Raw genomic sequence first — 24,743 nt, 5'->3', positions numbered from 1 at the left:
AGTAAGTACTGGCGGCAATTCACAAGCTGTACCTCCAGCAAGTGATTATCAGGGTCCCCCTCCTTTAACAGGGAAGGGGTTACTATTCCACAATGTTTGTGGTACCGAAACCGGACGGTTCGGTGAGACCCATTCTGAATTTAAAATCCTTGAACACTTATATAAAGAAATTCAAGTTCAAAATGGAATCGCTCAGAGCGGTTATTGCAAGCCTGGAAGAGGGGGATTTTATGGTGTCGCTGGACATCAAGGATGCTTACTTGCATGTCCCCATTTACCCACTTCACCAGGAGTACCTCAGGTTTGTGGTACAGGACTGTCATTACCAGTTCCAGACGTTGCCGTTTGGCCTGTCCATGGCATCGAGGATAATTTACCAAGGTAATGGCCGAAATGATGATACTCCTTCGGAAGAAGGGAGTTATAGTTATCCCGTACTTGAATGATCTCCTCATAAAGGCGAGGTCCAGAGAGCAGTTGTTGATCAGCGTAGCACTCTCTCAGGAAGTGTTGCAACAGCACGGCTGGATTCTGAATGTTCCAAAGTCGCAGCTGATTCCTACGACGCGTCTGCTTTTCCTGGGCATGATTCTGGACACAGAACAGAAGAAGGTGTTTCTCCCGGTGGAGAAGGCCCAGGAATTAGCATCACTGGTCAGGGACCTCCTGAAACCAAAACAGGTATCGGTGCATCACTGCATGCGAGTCCTGGGAAAGATGGTGGCTTCATACGAAGCCATTCCCTTCGGCAGGTTCAATGCAAGGATCTTTCAGTGGGATCTGTTGGACAAGTGGTCCGGATCGCATCTCCAGATGCATCGACTGATCACCCTGTCCCCAAGGGCCAGGGTGTCTCTTCTGTGGTGGCTGCAGAGTGCTCACCTTCTCGAGGACCGCAGGTTCGGCATACAGGACTGGGTCCTGGTGACCACGGATGCAAGCCTCCGAGGATGGGGGGCAGTCACTCAGGGAAGAAACTTCCAAGGGCTGTGGTCAAGTCTGGAGACTTCTCTACACATAAATATATTGGAACTAAGGGCCATTTACAACGCCCTGAGTCAAGCAGAGCCCCTGCTTCGAAACCGGCCAGTGCTGATTCAGTCAGACAACATCACGGCGGTCGCCCATGTAAACTGCCAGGGCGGCACAAGAAGCAGGATGGTAATGGCGGAAGCCACAAAGATTCTTCGGTGGGCGGAGAATCACGTGCAAGCACTGCCAGCAGTGTTCATTCCGGGAGTGGACAACTGGGAAGCAGACTTCCTCAGCAGACACGACCTCCACCCGGGAGAGTGGGGACTTCATCAAGAAGTCTTCACACAGATTGCAAAGCGATGGGAACTGCCACAGGTGGACATGATGGCGTCCCGCCTCAACAAAAAGCTAAAAAGATATTGCGCCAGGTCAAGGGACCCTCAGGCGATAGCTGTGGACGCTCTGGTAACACCGTGGGTGTACCAGTCGGTGTATGTGTTCCCTTCTCTGCCTCTCTTACCCAGGGTAGTGAGAATAATAAGAAGGTGAGGAGTAAGAACTATACTCATTGTTCCGGGTTGGCCAAGAAGAGCTTGGTACCCAGAACTCCAAGAAATGATCTCAGAGGACCCATGGCCTCTGCCGCTCAGACAGGACCTGCTGCAGCAGGGGGCCTGTCTGTTCCAAGACGTACCGCGGCTGCGTTTGACGGCATGGCGGTTAAACGCCGGATCCTGAATGAAAAGGGCATTCCGGAGGAAGTTATCCCTACGCTATTTAAAGCTAGGAAAGAAGTGAACGCAAACCATTATCACCGCATATGGCGGAAATATGTTGCGTGCTGTGAGGCCAGGAAAGCCCCAAAGGAGGAATTTCAGCTAGGTCGATTTCTGCACTTCCTACAGTCAGAGGTGACTATGGGCCTAAAATTGGGTTCCATTAAGGTCCAGATTTCGACTCTATGGATTTTCTTCCAAAATAGAACTGGCTTCACTGCCTGAAGTTCAGACTTTTGTTAAGGGAGGGCTGCATAGTCAGCCCCCGTTTGTGCCTCAAGTGGCACCGTGGGATCTCAACGTGGTGTTGGATTTCCTGAAGTCGCATTGGGTTGAGCCACTTAAATCTGTGAAGCTACAATACCTCACGTGGAAAGTGGTCATGCTGTGGGCCTTGGCGTCGGCCAGGCGTGTATCAGAATTGGCGGCTTTGTCATACAAAAGCCCTTATCTGTATTTTATATGGATAAGGCGGAATTGAGGACTCGTTCCCAATTCCTTCCTAAGGTGGTATCAGTTTTTCATGTGAACCAACCTATTGTGGTGCCTGCGGCTACTTGGGACTTGGAGGATTCCAAGTTACTGGACGTAGTCAGGGCCCTGAAAAGTATATGTTTCCAGGACGGCTGGAGTCAGGAAAACTGACTCGCTATTTATCCTGTATGCACCCAACAAGCTGGGTGCTCCTGCTTCTAAGCAGACTATTGCTCGCTGGATCTGTAGCACGATTCAACTTGCACATTCTGCGGCTGGACTGCCGCACCCTAAATCTGTAAAAGCCCATTCCATGAGGAAAGTGGGCTCTTCTTGGGCGGCTGCCCGAGGAGTCTCGGCTTTACAACTTTGCCGAGCTGTTACTTGGTCGGGTTCGAACATTTTTGCAAGAGTCTACAAGTTTGATACCCTGGCTGAGGAGGACCTAGAGTTTGCTCATTCGGTGCTGCAGAGTCATCCGCACTCTCCCGCCCGTTTGGGAGCTTTGGTATAATCCCCATGGTCCTTACGGAGTCCCAGCATCCACTTAGGACGTCAGAGAAAATAAGATTTTACTCACCGGTAAATCTATTTCTCGTAGTCCGTAGTGGATGCTGGGCGCCCATCCCAAGTGCGGATTGTCTGCAATACTTGTTTATAGTTATTGCCTAACTAAAGGGTTATTGTTGAGCCATCTGTTGAGAGGCTCAGTTATATTTCATACTGTTAACTGGGTATAGTATCACGAGTTATACGGTGTGATTGGTGTGGCTGGTATGAGTCTTACCCGGGATTCAAAATCCTTCCTTATTGTGTCAGCTCTTCCGGGCACAGTATCCTAACTGAGGTCTGGAGGAGAGTCATAGTGGGAGGAGCCAGTGCACACCAGGTAGTCCTAAAGCTTTCTTTAGTTGTGCCCAGTCTCCTGCGGAGCCGCTATTCCCCATGGTCCTTACGGAGTCCCAGCATCCACTACGGACTACGAGAAATAGATTTACCGGTGAGTAAAATCTTATTTATTCAGCTCCTCTCCAACATGCACAGCACGCTACTCTTACACAGGTCACCCCCTCACATAGCTTTCCCTTCTGCACACAGAACCCCCCTCGCTCACTCTTTTATTCAGCTCCTCTCCAGCATGCACAGCACGCTACTCTTACACAGATCCCCCCCTCACAAAGCTGTCCCTTCCACACACAGAACCCCCCTCGCGCTCACCCCCCTTCATTCAGCTCCTCTCCAACATGCAAGGCTCACTACCCTTACACAGATTCCCCCCCCCCCTCACATAGCTGTCCCTTCCGCACTTAGACCCCCCTTTGTTCTCTCCTCTTTTATTCAGCTCCTCTCTAATATGCACAGCACGCTACTCTTACACAGATCCCCCCCTCACATAGCTGTCCCTTCCACACACAGAACCCCCCTCGCGCTCTCCCCCCTTCATTCAGCTCCTCTCCAACATGCAAGGCTCACTACCCTTACACAGATTCCCCCCCCCTCACATAGCTGTCCCTTCCGCACTTAGACCCCCCTTTGTTCTCTCCTCTTTTATTCAGCTCCTCTCTAATATGCACAGCACGCTACTCTTACACAGATCCCCCCCCTCACATAGCTGTCCCTTCCGCACACAGACCACCCCCCCCCCCCTCGCTCTCTCCTCTTTTGTTCAGCTCCTCTCCAACATGCACAGAATGCTACTCTTACACAGATCTCCCCTCACATAGCTGTCCCTTCTGCACACAGACCCCACACTCGCTCACTCCTCTTTTATTCAGCTCCTCTCCAGCATGCACAGCACGCTACTCTTACACAGATCCCCCCCTCACATAGCTGTCCCTTCCACACACAGACCCCCCCCTCGCCCTCCCCCTCCTTCATTCAGCTCCTCTCCAACATGCAAAGCTCACTACCCTTACACAGATCCCCCCCCCCCCCCCCCGTCACATAGCTGTCCCTTCCACACTTAGACCCCCCTTCGTTCTCTACTCTTTTATTCAGATCCTCTCTAATATGCACAGCACACTACTCTTACACAGACCCCCCCCCCCCCCCCTCACATAGCTGTCCCTTCCACACATAGACCCTGACCCCCCAGGTAGCCTCCTCTGAAACACACAAAGCGCACAAATCCACCCTCACAGGCACTGATCTGTTCCCCTGTCCCCTTGAGCCTGACTACTCACTGCCACTGCGAGAACGATTACTTGCTGAGCCGGAAGTACTTGCAAAATCAGTAAAAGTCTAGTTATATTTAAATAGTAAATAGCTAAGACCAAATTCGCATAGATTTGTCTTGCTTAACATCTTCATAGCAGAGGACAAGTCACACTCATCATCCTCTTCTACAGTAAAACTGCGGATTCGTGGGATTCATCCACTGTGGGTTTGGGGGGTAATCACTAAAAGTAACTTACCTTGCCTACTGACTGTTGATGACACTACAGCAGCCAGCGGGTAGTACACACGGGTGGCACTGTAATGTGAAACATATTTTCTCTTATGTCCTAGAGGATGCTGGGATTCCGTTTAGTACCATGGGGTATAGACGGGTCCCTTGGGAGCCATGGGCACTTTAAGAGTTTAATAGTGTGGGCTGGCTCCTCCCTCTATGCCCCTCCTACTAGACTCAGTTTAGAAAATGTGCCCGGAGGAGCCGGTCACAGCTAGGGGAGCTCTTAGGAGTTTTTCTAGTTTTATTATTTTTTGAGTTTAGTTAAGTACAGGCAGGCTGCTGGCAACAGCCTACCTGCTTCGTGGGACTTAGGGGGAGGGAGTAGGAACCCACTCTTTAAGTTAATGGTTCTCTATCTCCGCTGACAGAACACTGAGCTCCTGAGGGTGTTGATCGCAAGGCCACAAGGCGACCGCTCACTCCTGCTGCACGGCCGCCACCCCCTAACAGAGCCAAAAGTAAGAAGAGTGGTGAGTACAGCGCCGGCGGCCCAGAGAGCGGGTTCGCCGGTGGAATGGCGGCACAAGGGTGGGAGCGCAGCTCTGACAGGCTGCTCTCCGGAAGACTCAGCAGCACACTGTGTACGGCGCTGTGAGGGGCGTGCTGGGCCAGCGCTATCACCCTACACTGGTCAACACTGCTAACGGGCTAATCCCGCTGTTAGTGGAAAAATACCTCAGGCCAATATAATTTAATAACTGCGGGAAGACGCCTCATTACAGGGGGCGGGACTTCTCCTCAGAGCGGATCCAGCACTCACCAGCGCCATTTTCTCCCTGCAGTTCATCAACAGAGACGCTGGCAGGGAGTGCTGCCCTCCACATAAGTAACACTGTGTTATAGATACGTGTTCGATACTAGCTACCCTGTTAAGGTTCAGCTAGTCAGAGTTTTTTTTTTACTATAATAGCCTATAAGGGTGCGGTGTGGCTGGCTCCTTGTACTCTGTGACTTTCTGAAGGTATTCTGCGGGGGATATTGTACTGACGTTTTCGTGTGTGTTTGTGTAACCCACTGTACCATATTTGGGGGACTTTGTCCTGTAATGAAGAATGTATATCTTCTCCTGGGGAGTCTATACCATGCTCATAACTGTACAAATTCTCAGGCTTCGGTGGCAGATCCCCCTAGGGTGGCCTCCATAAGGTGTACTTTTACATATATTTCTTCAAATATGTCCCATGCTGGGAAGAAGCCACAGTTTTGAGAAGTCTGGGGAATCAAATCCCACAGCTGTGCCTCTCACCCCAACTACGTAATGCAACTGACATATGAGGGGTGCAACATATAGTTTGAGGCTAATAGGGATGAGGAATATTTATTTATATATATATATATATATATATGTGTGTGTGTGTATGTATATATGTAAATAATAAATGCCTTCCCACTATTTAGAGCGTTAAACTCCTTATTTAAGAAAACCTGAGTACTCCCAGATATATAGGCCCTCATTCCAAGTTGTTCGCTCGCTGCTAATTTTAGCAGAATTGCTAATAGGCTAAAATCCGGCAGTTCTGCGCATGCGTATACTCACGGGCGAAGAAAGCTTTTCAATCGCTCTGCTGATCGTAGTGTGATTGATAGGAAGTGGGTGTTTCTGGGCGGAGACTGGCCGTTTTCAGGGAGTGTGCTAAAAAACGCAGGCGTGCCAGGTAAAAACGCAGGAGTGGCTGGAGAAACGGGGGAGTGGCTGGCCGAACGCAGGGCGTGTTTGTGACGTCAAACCAGGAACTAAACGGACTAAGGTGATCGCAATCTAGGAGTAGGTCTGGAGCTACTCAGAAACTGCAAGGAAATACTTAATAGCAGAATTGCTAATCTTTCGTTAGCAATTCTGCTATGCTAAGATACACTCCCAGAGGGCGGCGGCCTAGCGTGTGCAATGTTGCTAAAAGTAGCTAGCGAGCGAACAACTCGGAATGAGGGCCATAAACCGAATCCCTAAAGAGTATCTAAATTGTCAAAGAAGGTTGTGTTACCTGTCCCTGGTACAACCTCCATAAAGGATGATCGCAGATTGAGACTACTCTCTAATACTGTGCACTGCTACGGGTGTGGCTCAGAGACCGTCGCTTGCGTAGATCTCTGGGGCTATAGTTACGTGGTCAGGCTCCTTACTTGATGATTTAGATTCTATGTATAGGAGCTTGTTTCTATGTCACTTACAGGATTCTACAGGCTTCACGGCTGGAGGCCATGAAGGAGATTGGCCTGCATCACGCAGGGGCCACTACTCTGGCAGTTTAGACAATTTAGACTGGCTACACCAGTGGACTGCAGATACAGAATCCAAGAAAGGTATGGCGAGTCCGCCCTTCACAGGTGAGGCCTATTGGGACACACTGGATACGTGAATGTCCATGCCAACTGCGGGTAAGTCAACATATCTTCCTTCCCAGCTGCACAGACCAGGAAATTATATCCTACACCTACACTGCAATCCCTTCGAACCGCAAGGTTTAAAAATGACTCCAAGGGTTCCTCCACTTCTATTAGAGGACGTTGGGGAAAATCCAGAAAACCTGCACCGCCAGGTTCCCAGAGAAGGATTTCGGATTCTGCCGTCTCAAACCCTTTGGTTTGTCGGTGGACCTCACTGCCTGGGGATCAGGCAGGTGGGAGGGAGATTAAAGAGATTTCAGTTAAACATCTGGGCGATATCCTGCCTAGACCCCTGGAAACAGTTAGGTTGCCCAGGTTTTCAGACTGGAGTTTCTAGTACTCCCACCTCAAAGATTATTACTAGCTTCTCGGACACGAAGTATACTACTGCTGGAAGCTATTCAAACATTTGCCAAACAAATGTCATTGTTCCAGTTCCACCTCACCCTACAACACAAGGGTTATTGCTCAAACCTGTTTGTGGTACCGAAACCGGATGGTTCGGTAAGGCCAATATTAGACCTAAAAACATTGAACCCTACTTGAGGGAATTCAAATTCAAGATGGAGTCTCTGAGAGCGGTGATCTCAGGTCTGGTGGAGGGGAAACTCCTAGTATCCCTGAATATCAAGGATGCGTATCTTCACATTCCGATCTGTCCGCCTCATCAGGCTTATCTAAGATTTGAGCTGCTGGACTGTCACCATCAGTTCCAGGCACTGGCATTTGGCCTCTCCACAGCACCGAAGGTATTCCCTTAGGTCATGGCAGAGATGAATGCTACTCCTCCGCAGACAGGGAGTGAACATAATTCCATATCTGGACGATCTGCTGCTAAAAGCATCTTCCAAGGAGAGGCTGTTACAGAGTATTGCTCTCTCTACTCTCCTATTCCAGGATCTTGGGTAGATCCTGAACCTTCCAAAGTCACGTTTGGAGCCGACAGAAAGCGTCGGTGATCCAATCAATGGTCTGGGATGTCCTGAAGCCAGCCCAGGTATCGGTTCGTCAGTGCATTCGCCTTCTGGGGAAGATGGTAGCCTCCTACGAGGCTTTACAGTATGGAAGATTCCACATACGGTTCTTCCAAATGGCTCTCCTGGACAAATGGTCGTGTTCACATCTTCACATGCACCAGCGAATACGCCTGTCACCGAAAGCCAGAAATTCACTCCTCTGGTGGCTGCAAACTTCTTACCTACTCGAGGGCCGCAGGTTTGGGATTGAGAATTGGATTCTTCTAACCACGGATGCAAGTCTCAGAGGTTGGGGAGCAGCCACCCAAGGGGAGGACTTCCAAGGAAAGTGGTCAAGTCAGGAAGCTCTCCTTCTGGTAAACATTCTGGAACTACGGGCCATGTACAATGGCCTTCTATAAGCGGCACATCCTCTGAAAGATCAAGCCATTCAAGTTCAGTCGGGCAACGTCAGGGCGTTGCCCTACATAAACACACAAGGCGGAACGAAGAGCAGAGCTGCAATGTCAGAGGTAACAAGAATCCTCCTCTGGGCAGAAAGACACGCGCTGTCGCTGTCGGCAGTCTTCATTCCGGTAGTGGACACCTGGGAAGCAGACTTCCTCAGCAGACGCGATCTCTATCCAGGAGATTGGGGCCTCTATCCGTAGGTATTCGCAGAGGTAACAAGCCGATGGGGTGTACCTCAGATAGACATGATGGCCTCTCACCTCAAAAAGAAGCTTCGGAGGTACTGTTCCAGGTCAAGAGACCCACAGGCAGTGGCGGTGGACGCCCTGGTAACCCCGTGGGTGTCCCAGTCAGTGTATGTGTTCCCTCCACTTCCACTCATCCCAAGTATTTTCAAACTACTAAAAAGAACAAGAGTTTAGGCGATCCTCTTTGCTCCGGACTGGCCAAGAAGGGCTTGGTACGCGGATCTTCTGGGATTACTCTTGGAGGATCCGAGGCCTCTTCCTCTTCGCGAGGACCTTCTTCAACAGGGGCCGTTCACTTAGCAAGACTTACCGCGGCTACGTTTGATGGCATGGAGGTTGCACGCCAGATCTTAGCTCGGAAAGGCATTCCGAAAAAGGTAATTCCTACAGGCTAGGAAGGGAGTTAATGTCAAAACATTACCATCGGGTTTGGTAAAAAGTATGTGTCTTGGTATGAATCCAAGAAGTTTCCTACGGTGGAGTTTCATATGGGACGTTTTCTCCTCTTTCTGTAAGAAGGTATGGATGTGAACCTACGCTTGGGCTCCATAAAAGTCCAGATTTCGGCCTTGTCCATTTTCTTCCAGAAACAAATGGCTGCCCTCCCTGAGGTTCAGGCATTCTTGAAAGGAGTTCTGCACATCCAACCACCCTTTGTGCCTCCTACGGCACCTTGGGATCTTAGTGTGGTGTTGCAGTCCCTGAAATCGGATTGGTTCGAACCTTTTGCAGGAGGGGGACGTAAAGTTTCTTACTTGGAAGGCTGTTACAGGGGGAATTGTCGCACAAGAGCCCTTACTTGATTTTTCATGAGGATAGAGCTGAGCTCAGAACGCGTCAGTGATTTCTTCCAAAGGTTGTGTCGGCTTTTCATATCAACCGACCTATTGTGCTAGTAGCTACTGACATCTCGATTACTCAAAGTCCTTGGATGTTGTGAGGGCTTTGAAAATATATGTGAAGAGAACTTCTCGTCACAGGAAGTCGAACACTCTGTTTGTCCTTTCCAGCCTGCTTATTCTACGGCAGGCTTGCCGTGTCCAAAATCTGTTAAGGCCCACTCTACTCGTAAAGTGGGTTCTTCTTGGGCGGCTGCTCGGGGTGTCTCAGCTTTACAGCTTTGCCGAGCAGCTACTTGGTCAGGGTTGGACACATTTGCTAAGTTCTACAAGTTCCATACTTTGCCCTCTGAGGACCTAAAGTTTGGTTAATCTGTTCTGCAGGTGCCTCAGCACTCTTCCTCCCGCACTGGGAGCTTTGGTACATCCCCATGGTACTAATTGGAATCCCAGCATCCTCTAGGACGTAAGAGAAAATAGGATTTTAATTACCGGTAAATCCTTTTCTCGTAGTCTGTACAGGATGCTGGGCACCTGCCCAGTGCTTCATTTTCCTGCATTGTTGCTTGGTTAAGTATTGGTTCAGCTGTTGCTGTTCTTATTTCATGCTGGTTAGCAGGGTTTCTTCATGTTTCATGCTGGTTAACATGGTTTCTTCATGTTGCATGCTGGTTGGCATGGTTTCTTCATGTTTCATGCGGGTAAGCATGATTTCTTCATGTTGCTTGCTGGTTGGCATGGTTTCTCCATGTTGCATGCTGGTCAGCATGGTTTTTCAATTCTGTGTGAGCTGGTGTGAGTCTCACCACTATCTGTGTATTCCTTCTCTCGAAGTATGTCCGTCTCCACGGGCACAGTTTCTAGATTGAGTCTGGTAGGAGGGGCATAGAGGTAGGAGCCAGCCCACACTATTAAACTCTTAAAGTGCCCATGGCTCCTAAGGGATCGGTCTATACCCCATGGTACTAAATGGAACCCCAGCATCCTCCACGGACTACGAGAAAAGGATTTACCGGTAGGCAATTAAAATCCTATTTTTTTTACAAAAATAAAAAAGATGGGGGTATGGACTTTAAGTTCCTCTTGTCTCTTTCAAGCAATACATATAAATTTAGGGAAAAAAATATTGAATCCCCAGTGCTGGGGTGGAACAAATGTTTTGACTCAAATGTATTGGCAAGTTGTGTAACCTTATTGGACGGGTGTGGTTCATAGGGTCAACCACACTTAGGTCAACAAATGCTAAGTCGACAGCTAAAATAGGTCGACACAAGCATTAGGTCGACATGAGGTTTAAAAAAAATAATTGTGTAATTTTCTTCGTAGAGTGACCGTGAACCCCAATTAGTGCACTGCGTCCCCTCACATGGCTCGCTTCCCTTGCCATGCTTCGGGCAAGGTTACCATTTCCAATCGTAGCCCACATGGATCGTAAAGTATGAAAAAGGGGGGAAAAAAGGAAATAAATTGTTAAAAACTAATTTTGACCGTTGACCTAGTACACGTTGACCTAATGCATGTCGACCAATAGTGGTCAACCTAATGACTGTCGACCAAAGTGGTCGACCTAGCGATACCTTATTGGACAGACGTATCACATATTGTTGTCCACTACAGAGAGTAAGGGACTGTCAATTCACAGGTTTTTTTTTATATATGCCACTTCATACCATCATTTGTGGTATTAACATCCATTCTAGCACTTGAGATTCAATTAATTTTCTAAGTTACTTTTTGATGGGTGTTTTGGGATCACACCATTCTCATTAGGCTGCTGTTTTGGATGCCCTTGGCACCTCCCACAAGTTTTTTTTTTTAATGGAAATTTAGGCCTGGTGATCAGTGTGATTCCAGGCATTAACCCCTGCACTATAGAAATATGGAGCTTGAGTGGGGAAGATCTCCCTTCTACCTGTATCCATAAAATCAGGGGCACACCCATTTGGAAGAGGAGGGTCCCTTCTTATAAATGATTTGGCCCCCTATTAGTTATTGTCCTATGATCACAGGTATGTTTTCCATGTATGGGGCATTGGCAGATCTTCCTCATATTGTGTCAAGTAAAAAAGAGGTTCCTCAATTAATGCAGTAGCTTTCCCAGGTTAAAACATAGTAGCCCTTGCTGGGCTGTAATATTATGCATATACACAGTTAACATTTAAATCGGGACAGTGAAAATTTTAGAAAAAAATATATACCATAATTTTCAAGAGGTTTGTGAAAAACTACTTGCTGTCTGTATACTGCTTGTTGCAATTTTAGAACAATTAATGCTGAAAACAAGAATCACAAAGTAATTATGTATTATGAGCTTACTTCATATTGTCTTACAATTGCAGTGAAACCTTTTTCTGTTTCTTGAAGGTTTTACAGTATACGGTTATGTGGCCAGCGCTGGAAGAACTTTACCTTGCTTCAAATGATATCACTGTTCTAGAAAGGTAAAGTTATTACGGTATATGTACTTTATATGGTTGAGTTTTCTAGCATGGAGCAATCTGCTGCTTTCACAGGACATTGTATTGAGAGCAGTTATTGAAAAATGTGTGTTACAGATTTTAATTTACATGGTGCTAGTTTCCTGCATTTAGCAGGGTATATTTTGGTAAATCCTGTTTAATGCATTTGTTTTCTCTGTATGCGCTTACATGTAATGTCACTTTTACTATAATGTGATGGTGCCAAACTTACATTATTTACTGAGTTTCGGAAAGTGCTTCTAATTAATATCCAGTAACCACATATTCTAAATAAGTTAATTTAAAAAATTGCAGTAAAAACATTTGAATTTAAAAAAAAATAGGATTCAATGTGAAATGCTGACTGAGCTACAGAGTTTAGGTAAAAAGCTATTAATGAGCAATAATGTACGAGGGTTAGAGATGTATGAGTTCTAGTTCCAGTTTATTTTTAATCACTTGCTGACATTACCCCGGTAACCCCCTACATGACTGTTAATATTTTTATGATTTGGTGATGTCTCTTTAATTTGGAATAACTTAATTATCTTTCAGTTGCCCATGAACATTTGCTATTGGGTTTTGGGTTTACTTTTGCTAGCATATAGGAATTAATAACATTTTATTTTATGAATTTTTATTGTCACAAATGCGCAAAAATAAATAATAACACACTTTAACAATTGTCAAAAACTTTTCTCTGACGTCCTAAGTGGATGCTGGGACTCCGTAAGGACCATGGGGAATAGCGGCTCCGCAGGAGACTGGGCACAACTAAAGAAAGCTTTAGGACTACCTGGTGTGCACTGGCTCCTCCCACTATGACCCTCCTCCAGACCTCAGTTAGAATCTTGTGCCCGGCTGAGCTGGATGCACACTAGGGGCTCTCCTGAGCTCCTAGAAAGAAAGTATATTTTAGGTTTTTTATTTAACAGTGAGATCTGCTGGCAACAGACTCACTGCAGCGAGGGACTAAGGGGAGAAGAAGCGAACCTACCTAACTGGTGGTAGCTTGGGCTTCTTAGGCTACTGGACACCATTAGCTCCAGAGGGATCGACCACAGGACCCGACCTCGATGTTCGGTCCCGGAGCCGCGCCGCCGGCCCCCTTACAGAGCCAGAAGCAAGAAGTGTTCCGGAAAATCGGCGGCAGAAGACTTCTGTCTTCAACAAGGTAGCGCACAGCACTGCAGCTGTGCGCCATTGCTCCTCATGCACACCTCACACTCCGGTCACTGATGGGTGCAGGGCGCTGGGGGGGGCGCCCTGAGGGCAATATAATACACCTTGGCTGGCAATTCATCACAATATATAGTCCCAGGGCTATATATGTGATAAATTACCCCTGCCAGAATCCATGAAAAAAGCGGGAGAAAAGTCAGCCGAAAAAGGGGTGGGGCTATCTCCCTCAGCACACTGGCGCCATTTTTTCTTCACAGTGCAGCTGCAAGACAGCTCCCCAGGCTCTCCCCTGTAGTTTTCAGGCTCAAAGGGTTAAAAAGAGAGGGGGGGCACTAAATTTAGGCGCAATATGTGTATACAAGCAGCTATTGGGGGAAAAAATCACTCAGTTATAGTGTTAATCCCTGCATTATATAGCGCTCTGGTGTGTGCTGGCATACTCTCTCTCTGTCTCCCCAAAGGACTTTGTGGGGTCCTGTCCTCAGTCAGAGCATTCCCTGTGTGTGTGCGGTGTGTCGGTACGGCTGTGTCGACATGTGGGATGAGGAAGGTTACGTGGAGGCGGAGCAGAGGCCGATAAATGGGATGTCGCCCCCTGTGGGGCCGACACCAGAGTGAATGGATAGGTGGAAGGTATTAACCGACAATGTCAACTCCTTACATAAAAGGCTGGATGACGAAACAGCTGTGGGACAGCCGGCTTCTCAGCCCGCGCCTGCCCAGGCGTCTCAAAGGCCATCAGGGGCTCAAAAAACGCCCGTTACCTCAGATGGCAGACACAGATGTCGACACGGAGTCTGACTCCAGTGTCGACGAGGTTGAGACATATACACAATCCACTAGGAACATCCGTTGCATGATCTCGGCAATGAAAAATGTGTTACACATTTCTGACATGAACCCGAGTACCACATAAAAGGGGTTTTATGTTTGGGGAGAAAAAGCAGCCAGTGTTTTGTTCCCCCATCAGATGAGTGAATGAAGTGTGTAAAGAGCGTGGGTTCCCCCGATAAGATAATGGTAATTTCTAAAAAGTTACTGCTGGCGTACCCTTTCCCGCCAGAGGATAGGTCACGTTGGGAGATATCCCCTAGGGTGGATAAGGCGCTCACACGTTTGTCAAAAAAGGTGGCACTGCCGTCTTGGGATACGGCCACTTTGAAGGAGCCTGCTGATAAAAAGCAGGAGGCTATCCTGAAGTCTGTATATACACACTCAGGTACTATACTGAGACCTGCAATTGCCTCAGCATAAATAGTGCTGCTGCAGCGTGGTCTGATACCCTGTCAGATAATATTAATACCCTAGACAGGGATAATATTTTGCTAACATAGAGCATATTAAAGACGTCGTCTTATATATGAGGGATGCACAGAGGGATATTTGCCGGCTGGCATCCAGAATTAATGCAATGTCCTTTCTGCCAGGAGGGTATTAGAGACCCGGCAGTGGACAGGTGATGCTGCCTTTAAAAGGCACATGGAGATTCTGCCTTATAAGGGTGAGGAATTGTTTGGGGATGGTCTCTGGGACCTTGTATCCACAGCAACAGCTGTGAAGAAAATTTTTTACCTCAGGTTTCCTCACAGCCTAAGAAAGCACCGTATTTTCAGGTACAGTCCTTTCGGCTTCAGAAAAGCAAGCGGGTCAAAGGCGCTTCCTTTCTGCACAGAGACAAGGGAAGAAGGAAAAAGCTGCACCAGACAGCCAGTTCCCAGGATCAAAAATCTTCCCCCGCTTCCTCTGAGTCCACCGCATGACGCTGGGGCTCCACAGGTGGAGACAGGTGCGGTGGGGGCGCGTCTCGGGAACTTCAGGGACCAGTGGGCTTGCCCACAGGTGGATCCCTAGGTTCTGCAAGTAGTATCACAGGGATACAATCTGGAGTTCGAGGCGACTCCCCCTCGCCGTTACCTCACCTCAGCCTTGCCTGCTGCCCTCGGAGAAAGGGAGGTAGTACTGGCGGCAATTCACAAGCTGTACTTCCAGCAGGTGAAATCAAGGTACCCCTCCTTCAACAAGGCCGGGGTTACTATTCCAAAATGTTTGTGGTACCGAAACCAGACGGTTCGGTGAGACCCATTCTAAAATTGAAATCCTTGAACACTTATATACGAAGGTTCAAGTTCAAAATGGAATCGCTCAGGGCGATTATTGCAAGCCTGGAGAATTTCATGGTATCACTGGACATCAAGGATGCTTATCTGCATGTCCCTATTTACCCTCCTCACCAGGAGTACCTCAAAATTGTGGTACAGGATTGTCATTACCAATTCCAGACGTTGCCGTTGGTCTGTCCCCGGCACCGAGGGTATTTACCAAGGTAATGGCCGAAATAATTATCCCGTACTTTGACGATCTCCTTATAAAGGCGAGGTCCAGGGAGCAGTTGTTCGTCGGAGTAGCACTATCTCGGGAAGTGCTACAACAGCACGGCTGGATTCTGAATATTCCAAAGTCGCAGCTGGTTCCTACGACGCGTCTACTGTTCCTGGGTATGGTTCTGGACACAGAACAGGATAAAAAGGGTTTCTCCCGGAGGAGAAGTCCAAGGAGTTGTCGTCTCTAGACCGAGACCTCCTAATACAAATACAGGTGTCGGTGCACCAATGCACGCGAGCCCTGGGAAAGATGGTAGCTTCTTACGAAGAAATTCCATTCGCCAGGTCCCATGCAAGGATCTTCCAGTGGGATCTGTTGGACAAGTGGTCCGGGTCGCATCTTCAGATGCATCGGCGGATAACCCTGTCTCCAAGGGCCAGGGTGTCGCTGTTGTGGTGGCTGCAGAGTGCTCATCTTCTAGAGGGCCGCAGATTCGGCATACAGGACTGGGTCCTGGTGACCACGGATGCCAGCCTTCGAGGCTGGGGGGCAGTCACACAGGGAAGAAACTTCCAAGGACTATGGACAAGTCAGGAGACTTCCCTACACAAAAATATTCTGGAACTAAGGGCCATTTACAATGCCCTAAGTCAGGTTAGACCCCTGCTTCAACACCGGCCAGTGCTGATCCAGTCAGACAACATCACAGCGGTCGCTCATGTAAACCGACAGGGCGGCACAAGAAGCAGGATGGCGATGGCAGAAGTCACAAGGATTCTCCGATGGGCGGAAAATCATGTGTTAGCACTGTCAGCAGTGTTCATTCCCGGAGTGGACAACTGGGAAGCAGACTTCCTCAGCAGACACGACCTCCACCCGGGAGAGTGGGGACTTCATCCAGAAGTCTTCCAAATGATGGTACACCGTTGGGAAAGGCCACAGGTGGACCTGATGGCGTCCCGCCTCAACAAAATGCTAAAAAGATATTGCGCCAGGTCAAGGGATCCTCAGGCGATAGCTGTGGACGCTCTGGTAACACCGTGGGTGTACCAGTCGATGTATGTGTTCCCTTCTCTGCCTCTCATACCCAGGGTAATGAGAATAATAAGGAGAGGAGTAAGAACTATACTCATTGTTCCGGATTGGCCAAGAAGAGCTTGGTACCCAGAACTCCAAGAAATGATCTCAGAGGACCCATGGCCTCTGCCGCTCAGACAGGACCTGCTGCAGCAGGGGGCCTGTCTGTTCCAAGACGTACCGCGGCTGCGTTTGACGGCATGGCGGTTGAACGCCGGATCCTGAAGGAAAAGGGCATTCCGGAGGAAGTTATCCCTACGCTAATTAAAGCTAGGAAAGAAGTGAACGCAAACCATTATCACCGCATATGGCGGAAATATGTTGCGTGCTGTGAGGCAAGGAAGGCCCCAACGGAGCATTTTCAGCTAGGTCGATTTCTGCTCTTCTTACAGTCAGGGGTGACTATGGGCCTAAAATTGGGTTCCATTAAGGTCCAGATTTCGGCTCTATCGATTTTCTTCCAAAATAGAACTGACTTCACTGCCTGAAGTTCAGACATTTGTTAAGGGAGTGCTGCATAGTCGGCCCCCGTTTGTGCTTCCAGTGGCACCGTGGGATCTCAACGTGGTGTTGGATTTCCTGAAGTCGCATTGGGTTGTGCCACTTAAATCCGTGGAGCTAAAATACCTCACGTGGAAAGTGGTCATGCTGTTGGCCTTGGCGTCGGCCAGGCGTGTATCAGAATTAGCGGCTTTATCATGCAAAAGCCCTTATCTAATTTTTTTTATATGGATAGGGCGGAATTGAGGACTCGTTCCCAATTCCTTCCTAAGGTGGTATCAGTTTTTCATGTGAACCAACCTATTGTGGTGCCTGCGGCTACTTGGGACTTGGAGGATTCCAAGTTACTGGACGTAGTCAGGGCCCTGAAAAATATATGTTTCCAGGATGGCTGGAGTCAGGAAAACTGACTCGCTATTTATCCTGTATGCACCCAACAAGCTGGGTGCTTCTGCTTCTAAGCAGACTATTGCTCGCTGGATCTGTAGCACGATTCAACTTGCACATTCTGCGGCTGGACTGCCGCACCCTAAATCTGTAAAAGCCCATTCCACGAGGAAAGTGGGCTCTTCTTGGGCGGCTGCCCGAGGGGTCTCGGCTTTACAAATTTGCCGAGCTGTTACTTGGTCGGGTTCAAACACTTTTGCAAGAGTCTACAAGTTTGATACCCTGGCTGAGGAGGACCTAGAGTTTGCTCATTCGGTGCTGCAGAGTCATCCGCACTCTCCCGCCCGTTTGGGAGCTTTGGTATAATCCCCATGGTCCTTACGGAGTCCCAGCATCCACTTAGGACGTCAGAGAAAATAAGATTTTACTCACCGGTAAATCTATTTCTCGTAGTCCATAGTGGATGCTGGGCGCCCATCCCAAGTGCGGATTGTCTGCAATACTTGTATATAGTTATTGCCTAACTAAAGGGTTATTGTTGAGCCATCTGTTGAGAGGCTCAGTTATATTTCATACTGTTAACTGGGTATAGTATCACGAGTTATACGGTGTGATTGGTGTGGCTGGTATGAGTCTTACCCGGGATTCAAAATCCTTCCTAATTGTGTCAGCTCTTCCGGGCACAGTATCCTAACTGAGGTCTGGAGGAGGGTCATAGTGGGAGGAGCCAGTGTACACCAGGTAGTCCTAAAGCTTTCTTTAGTTGTGCCCAGTCTCCTGCGGAGCCGCTATTCCCCATGGTCCTTACGGAGTCCCAGCATCCTCTACGGACTACGAGAAATAGATTTACCGGTGAGTAAAATCTTATTTATTTATTTTTGTAAATTGTGCAGCCCCAGAAACTAAATACCTAAATATTTTTTTATAGTGTATCCACTGCTGCTGTAGGTCATGTTAAACTTACAGCAAAACTATATAGTGTTTTATGTATGCTATCTCTTCTTGTTGGATCAAGCTAAAGTACAGTCTCAAGTCACAATAAGGAATAAAGCCCACTGCCACCTGCCATACAGGGGTAATGGTCTTTACATTCTTTTTACTGAAGTTATTTGATCACAATATTTCTGAAGCAATGATTTGTTTGTACAGTTTTACCTAGTTTTCATTTTTATTGTAGGTCTGTCAGCTGTCTTCAGTCTTTGACGCTGCTGGATATTTCCAACAATCAACTTGTTCATGGAAACCAACTGCATGCTATAGCACATTTACCAAGGTATAGTTTCTTGCAGATAATTTTGTTTTCTGAAAACAGTGGTACTACAAATACAAGTGTGTATTACCAGGACCAGATTAACAATGTGGCAAATGGCAATGGCAAGCAGATAAATGCTACACTAGGCGCCACATAAACAATATGAGTGTAAATGAATGGCAATCACACACAAATACATTCCTTTCATTATATGAAGATCGTCTTCATAATTCTGTAGTCCTCTGATCCCGTATCATCAGCACATATGGAGAGAGCAGAATTCCATCATGTGTGGTAAAATCAATTTTAATTACATACACACAGAAAACAATACATGAATACAATGGGTCCCCTGAGTCCTGTTAGGATGCTAGAAAACTGAACAATTGCCAGAAATGCTGAGAACTGGTGCAAAACAGTTCTCAACAGGAGTATGGAAATAATCACCAAACAGTCCACCCGAGTAGGCAATCTAGAGTAGCACTCTGGTATACGAACAGCGATCCAACCTTCCACAGGAACTGGGGGGTCCCAAATAGCCAAAGCGTTTCGACCCAATGCTCTTGGTCTTTTTCAAAGTGCTGGTGCAGTTGGATTAGGATTTAAAAGGAATTTAATTTCCCTTTCTTCCAAGACCCCTAAAGCCTCATATTTTCCAATAAGGTTCTGTAATTCTGTAATGATTTAAGATAAGTATTTTTGTCCCCTACATGTTCCTCCACCTCTTTAATGTACCATTCTGTATTCATTACCACCACTCCCCCGCCTTTGTCGGCGGGTTTGATGGTTATCTCCGGATTCTTTTAGTGCCGCCCTTTCCTTAAAAGTTAAATAAGATTTGATCCCTGTGGGTTTGATATCTCTTAAATCCCCTTTCACTAATTCACAAAACGTATCTATAAAATTCCCTTTCACATTAGCCGGGAAAACGACCGATTTGGAGGGACACTTTTTTTGGTATCTGCATCGCTGGGCAGCCTACAGTGCGCAGTTGTATACATATCACCAGATTACTTTTTTCAGTACAATGTGGCAAATGGAGCTACAGCCTCAGGCAGGGTTGCACGATTTAAATCAAATGATTAAATCCATAATTGAAATCAAATTATTAAATCATGATTTAAATCAAAACGTTTAAAAAACTACAACGCTGGAATACCATGGCAGACTGGAGTCCTTTCTGAAAAACTGGCCCATTCTTGTTAGAGTATGTGATGAAAAAAAAGATGATATCCCACAAGACATTATTAAAAAAGTTAATTACTTTGGTCTCCATTTGTAAAGCGCAAATGAATTTGCTGTGCTGTATAAGAAACAGTTAATAAATAAACAAATATTAAGCGGAGTGCTGAAGATTATTTGGTTCAACTGAAACCTGTAGCTGTAGCCCTGGATCGTGCACAAAGACGCAACTGCACAATCAGTGAGGTCGTACAAGTGTGGAAGAAGCTGTTAGATGATCTTGAAGAGATTGGACACCACAGCAATGTAATAAAGATGGCAAAGGCAAGAGCTAAAATTGAACTCACATATGCCCACTTGCTGGCTAATCTACTTGATCCTAGGTACAGGGGAAAAAAAGCTTAGTCCTGCTGAAATTGAGACTGCTATTGAGTTTGCTCATGTCAATAATCGTAAAATTATGCCAGCCATCATCAACTTTTGTGCATCCATGAAATCATTTGCACCATGCATGTTTGAAGTGGATACTTGACACCAAATATCTCCTCTAGCCTGGTGGGTGTCCTACGCAGCTCAACTTCAGTTAGACACTTCTGTAGTAAATCTTCTGCAGCAGATGTTCGCTGACAGTTTCATCAAGTGCGGGAATTGAAAGGATTTTTACAACAAGCAACAGACTGGGAAATAGAAAAGCAGCTAAACTGGTTGCATGCTACAGAGCCTTTTCTGTTGAGGACAAACGTGAGGACGTGGACAAAGACATGTACATGTTTGACTCAGACTCAAACAACTGATTGAGTGAAACTCAGAGCCTAATTATACTTCTTGCTGCAACTGTTTAGTGAGCATTTATTTTGATACTGTGTTCAAATTGTTCATGTATTAGTAAAATAAGGAGGAAACATCTAAAATTAAATAGTTTACTTAAAAAATCCTATTTAAATCCCAAAAATCTGATTTAAATCCATAAAAATCGATCTAAATCAAATCGATTATTTTTTTACATTTTTAAATCAGATTTTTATGCAACCCTGGCCTCAGGCCTCCACATAAAAATAAGCTCATCGTCTTGGCAGCATGATGATGACCAGCCACCAGCTGGCTACACGGGCAGCCACAAATCAGAAGTATTAAATTGTATTTCTATTTTCCGAATAAAATTATGAAGTTTTTGTACTTTTACATATTTAGGGAGACATTGGGGCTGATAGTGTACAGAGTCTACATGGCACTGACCAAACCCACACAGCACTGGTCACACCCTTTTTGCTTCTCATAGTAGACCCTTGAACATTTTCAGCCCCAGGTCAATGAAGCGCTTAATCCAGCCCTGTGTATTACACAGCTGACTTGGTGATATCAAATTGCTACATAAGGTAAAAAGAATAAAAACAACCAGCAAAAAAATAAATCACCTTTTCAACAGTTAGCAATTTGCTCGGCAGGTACAAACAGTCACGCACATTACTGTTAGTGTGTCATACCTGGTACTTGCACAAGGGAAGATTATTATCACACTTTCATTTATCTAGGTGTCTAACGAAAATGATAAATAGGTCCAAGGCACAACTATATATACATGCAGTTGCAGAATAAATATAGATGTGAACATGCACAATGTATCATAAAATTTACAGTGAAGATACTTAAACCAAATGAATATTTCTTCTGGGTTAATTTTTCAATCATTTGTCATAGTGTATGTGTGGGGACGTGAAACAAAAAAATAAAATAAAATCCAAAGTTTATGCCAAAATCTCAAGGGAGCACAAACAAACACCCGATGCTCTTGGTGATTACTACAAATGGGGTTAGGAGTCTGCAACTGGTTATAAATGATGATGGAACAACTACTAGATAAATAAAACTGAAAATAACTGAAGGGGGTACATAAAATATGTATAAACCAGAATCATAAAGGTTTATTTGTGTGTGTGGCACACCACTCTTTCCACCATAAAAAAGATCTCTTTAGATCGAAAGATGTTTGTGGGAGGAAGCTAGAAACAGAGCGGAAATTACTACAGGTCCATTTAATGGATTTTGAGGTATTGTTTCACCATCCACGGGGTTGTTGGGTCCGGACTCTTTCACCCGAACGTGGGTTGTTGTTGTTCCACCAGACTTGCCTCTCACAAAAGGACTGTGGACTTGTTCTTTTTAGTCTTGTTTTAGATTACATTTGTTTTATATTTTACTGTTTCCAATGAATTTTACAAGAAAGTTTCTCATTTTTACCATCGCTTTATCATCCTGAATTCCATACCTATGGAATCATGAAAATTTGTTAAAGATACCTTTATATGTGGACAACAGCTTTTTTTATTTGTGATTTGGGTACACTCCCTACTTACTATTTTACTTCTCTGTAACCTTAACATGCACGATTCTTCACTACATATATATAGATGGGTAGGAAAGCCCTGCTTTCGCAAGCTTACAATCTATAGGGCAGTAGGCATTGATACACAAGGGTAAGTGTTATCTATTGCATAAATGTCCACCAGATTACAAACGTTCTTGGTGGTCTGTATGATATGGTCACACAGCAATGTTGGCCTGGGGTCAGGACGATAAAAAAGTGAAGAACAAGAAAATATGTCAGGATATGAGTGGACTCTATAGTGGAGAAGTAATTGGATAGGAAAGTTTATGAAGGTTATGTAGGCAGTTCCAGAATTTGATAAGCTTGCCTAAAAAGGTGAGTTTTCAGGGAACGTTTGGCGGTTTGGAGACTAGAGGAGAGCCTAATTGTGCTTAGGCGGGCATTCCAGAGAGTGGGTGCAGCCTAAAGAAAAGTCCTGCAATTGTGAATTAGAGCAAATAATTGGTGTGGATGAAAGACGTAGATCTTGTGAACAGCGAAGAGGTTTGGTTGGGAGATATTTTGAGATAAGTGAAGGGATGTATGTTGGCGTACTTTAGTTAATGGCCTTGTGTGTGAGTAAATGCATTTCTCTATCGTCCTAGTGGATGCTGGGGTTCCTGAAAGGACCATGGGGAATAGCGGCTCCGCAGGAGACAGGGCACAAAAAGCAAAGCTTTAGGATCAGGTGGTGTGCACTGGCTCCTCCCCCTATGACCCTCCTCCAAGCCAGTTAGATTTTTGTGCCCGGCCGAGAAGGGTGCAATCTAGGTGGCTCTCCTAAAGAGCTGCTTAGGAAAGTTTAGCTTAGGTTTTTTATTTTACAGTGAGTCCTGCTGGCAACAGGATCACTGCAACGAGGGACTTAGGGGAGAAGAAGTGAACTCACCTGCGTGCAGGATGGATTGGCTTCTTGGCTACTGGACATCAGCTCCAGAGGGACGATCACAGGTACAGCCTGGATGGTCACCGGAGCCTTGCCGCCGGCCCCCTTGCAGATGCTGAAGTAAGAAGAGGTCCAGAATCGGCGGCAGAAGACTCCTCAGTCTTCTAAAGGTAGCGCACAGCACTGCAGCTGTGCGCCATTTTCCTCTCAGCACACTTCACACGGCAGTCACTGAGGGTGCAGGGCGCTGGGAGGGGGGCGCCCTGGGAGGCAAATGAATATCTATTTTGGCTAAAAATACCTCACATATAGCCTCCGGAGGCTATATGGAGATATTTAACCCCTGCCAGAATCCGTTAAGAGCGGGAGACGAGGCCGCCGAAAAAGGGGCGGGGCCTATCTCCTCAGCACACAGCGCCATTTTCCCTCACAGAAAGGCTGGAGGGAAGGCTCCCAGGCTCTCCCCTGCACTGCACTACAGAAACAGGGTTAAAACAGAGAGGGGGGGCACTAATTTGGCGATATGCTTATATATATATTAAGATGCTATAAGGGAAAACACTTATATAAGGTTGTCCCTATATAATTATATCGTTTTTGGTGTGTGCTGGCAAACTCTCCCTCTGTCTCTCCAAAGGGCTAGTGGGTCCTGTCCTCTATCAGAGCATTCCCTGTGTGTGTGCTGTGTGTCGGTACGTGTGTGTCGACAGGTAGGAGGACGATGTTGGTGAGGAGGCGGAGCAATTGCCTGTAATGGTGATGTCACTCTCTAGGGAGTCGACACCGGAATGGATGGCTTATTTAGGAAATTACGTGATAATGTCAACACGCTGCAAAGTCGGTTGACGACATGAGACGGCCGACAAACAATTAGTACGGTCCAGACGTCTCAAAAACATCGTCAAGGGTTTTAAAACGCCCGTTTACTTTAGTCGGTCGACACAGACACAGACAGGGACACTGAATCCAGTGTCGACGGTGAATAAACAAACGTATTCCTTATTAGGGCCACACGTTAAAGGCAATGAAGGAGGTGTTACGTATTTCTGATACTACAAGTACCACAAAAGAGGGTATTATGTGGGATGTGAAAAAACTACCATAGTTTTTCCTGAATCAGATAAATTAAATAAAGTGTGTGATGATGCGTGGGTTCCCCCCGATAGAAAATTATGGGCGGTATACCCTTTCCCGCCAGAAGTTAGGGCGCGTTGGGAAACACCCCTTAAGGTGGATAAGGCGCTCACACGCTTATCAAAACAAGTGGCGGTACCGTCTATAGATAGGGCCGTCCTCAAGGACCAGCTGACAAGGCTGGAAAATATAATAAAAAGTATATACACACATACTGGTGTTATACTGCGGCCAGCGATCGCCTCAGCCTGGATGTGCAGAGCTAGGGTGGCTTGGTCGGATTCCCTGACTGAAAATATTGATACCCTTGACAGGGACAGTATTTTATTGACTATAGAGCATTTCTATATATGCGAGATGCACAGAGGGATATTTGCACTCTGGCATCATGAATAAACGCGATGTCCATAACTGCCAGAA

At 46.5% G+C, this 24,743-nt stretch overlaps 1 protein-coding gene across 2 annotated transcripts in view; it reads left to right on the top strand.

Moving 5' to 3' along the window:
* Window positions 1-24,743, top strand: part of TBCE (tubulin folding cofactor E) — a 517,370-nt gene that overhangs the window by 299,498 nt on the left and 193,129 nt on the right. For both annotated transcript variants that reach the window (XR_010176094.1, XM_063917562.1), the window contains exons 10-11: window positions 11,941-12,017; window positions 18,682-18,777. Coding sequence is in view for 1 of the 2 variants with exons in the window: in XM_063917562.1 (XP_063773632.1) it covers window positions 11,941-12,017; window positions 18,682-18,777 (173 nt within the window). In the remaining variant the exon portion in view is untranslated. The remainder of the gene's footprint in view (window positions 1-11,940; window positions 12,018-18,681; window positions 18,778-24,743) is intronic.

Source organism: Pseudophryne corroboree, chromosome 4 (genome assembly GCF_028390025.1).
Source record: "Pseudophryne corroboree isolate aPseCor3 chromosome 4, aPseCor3.hap2, whole genome shotgun sequence".
In the NCBI taxonomy this organism is placed as follows: Eukaryota; Metazoa; Chordata; class Amphibia; order Anura; family Myobatrachidae; genus Pseudophryne; species Pseudophryne corroboree.
Note: the sequence above shows the minus strand (reverse complement) of the source record. Positions and strands in the feature narration are given on the sequence as shown.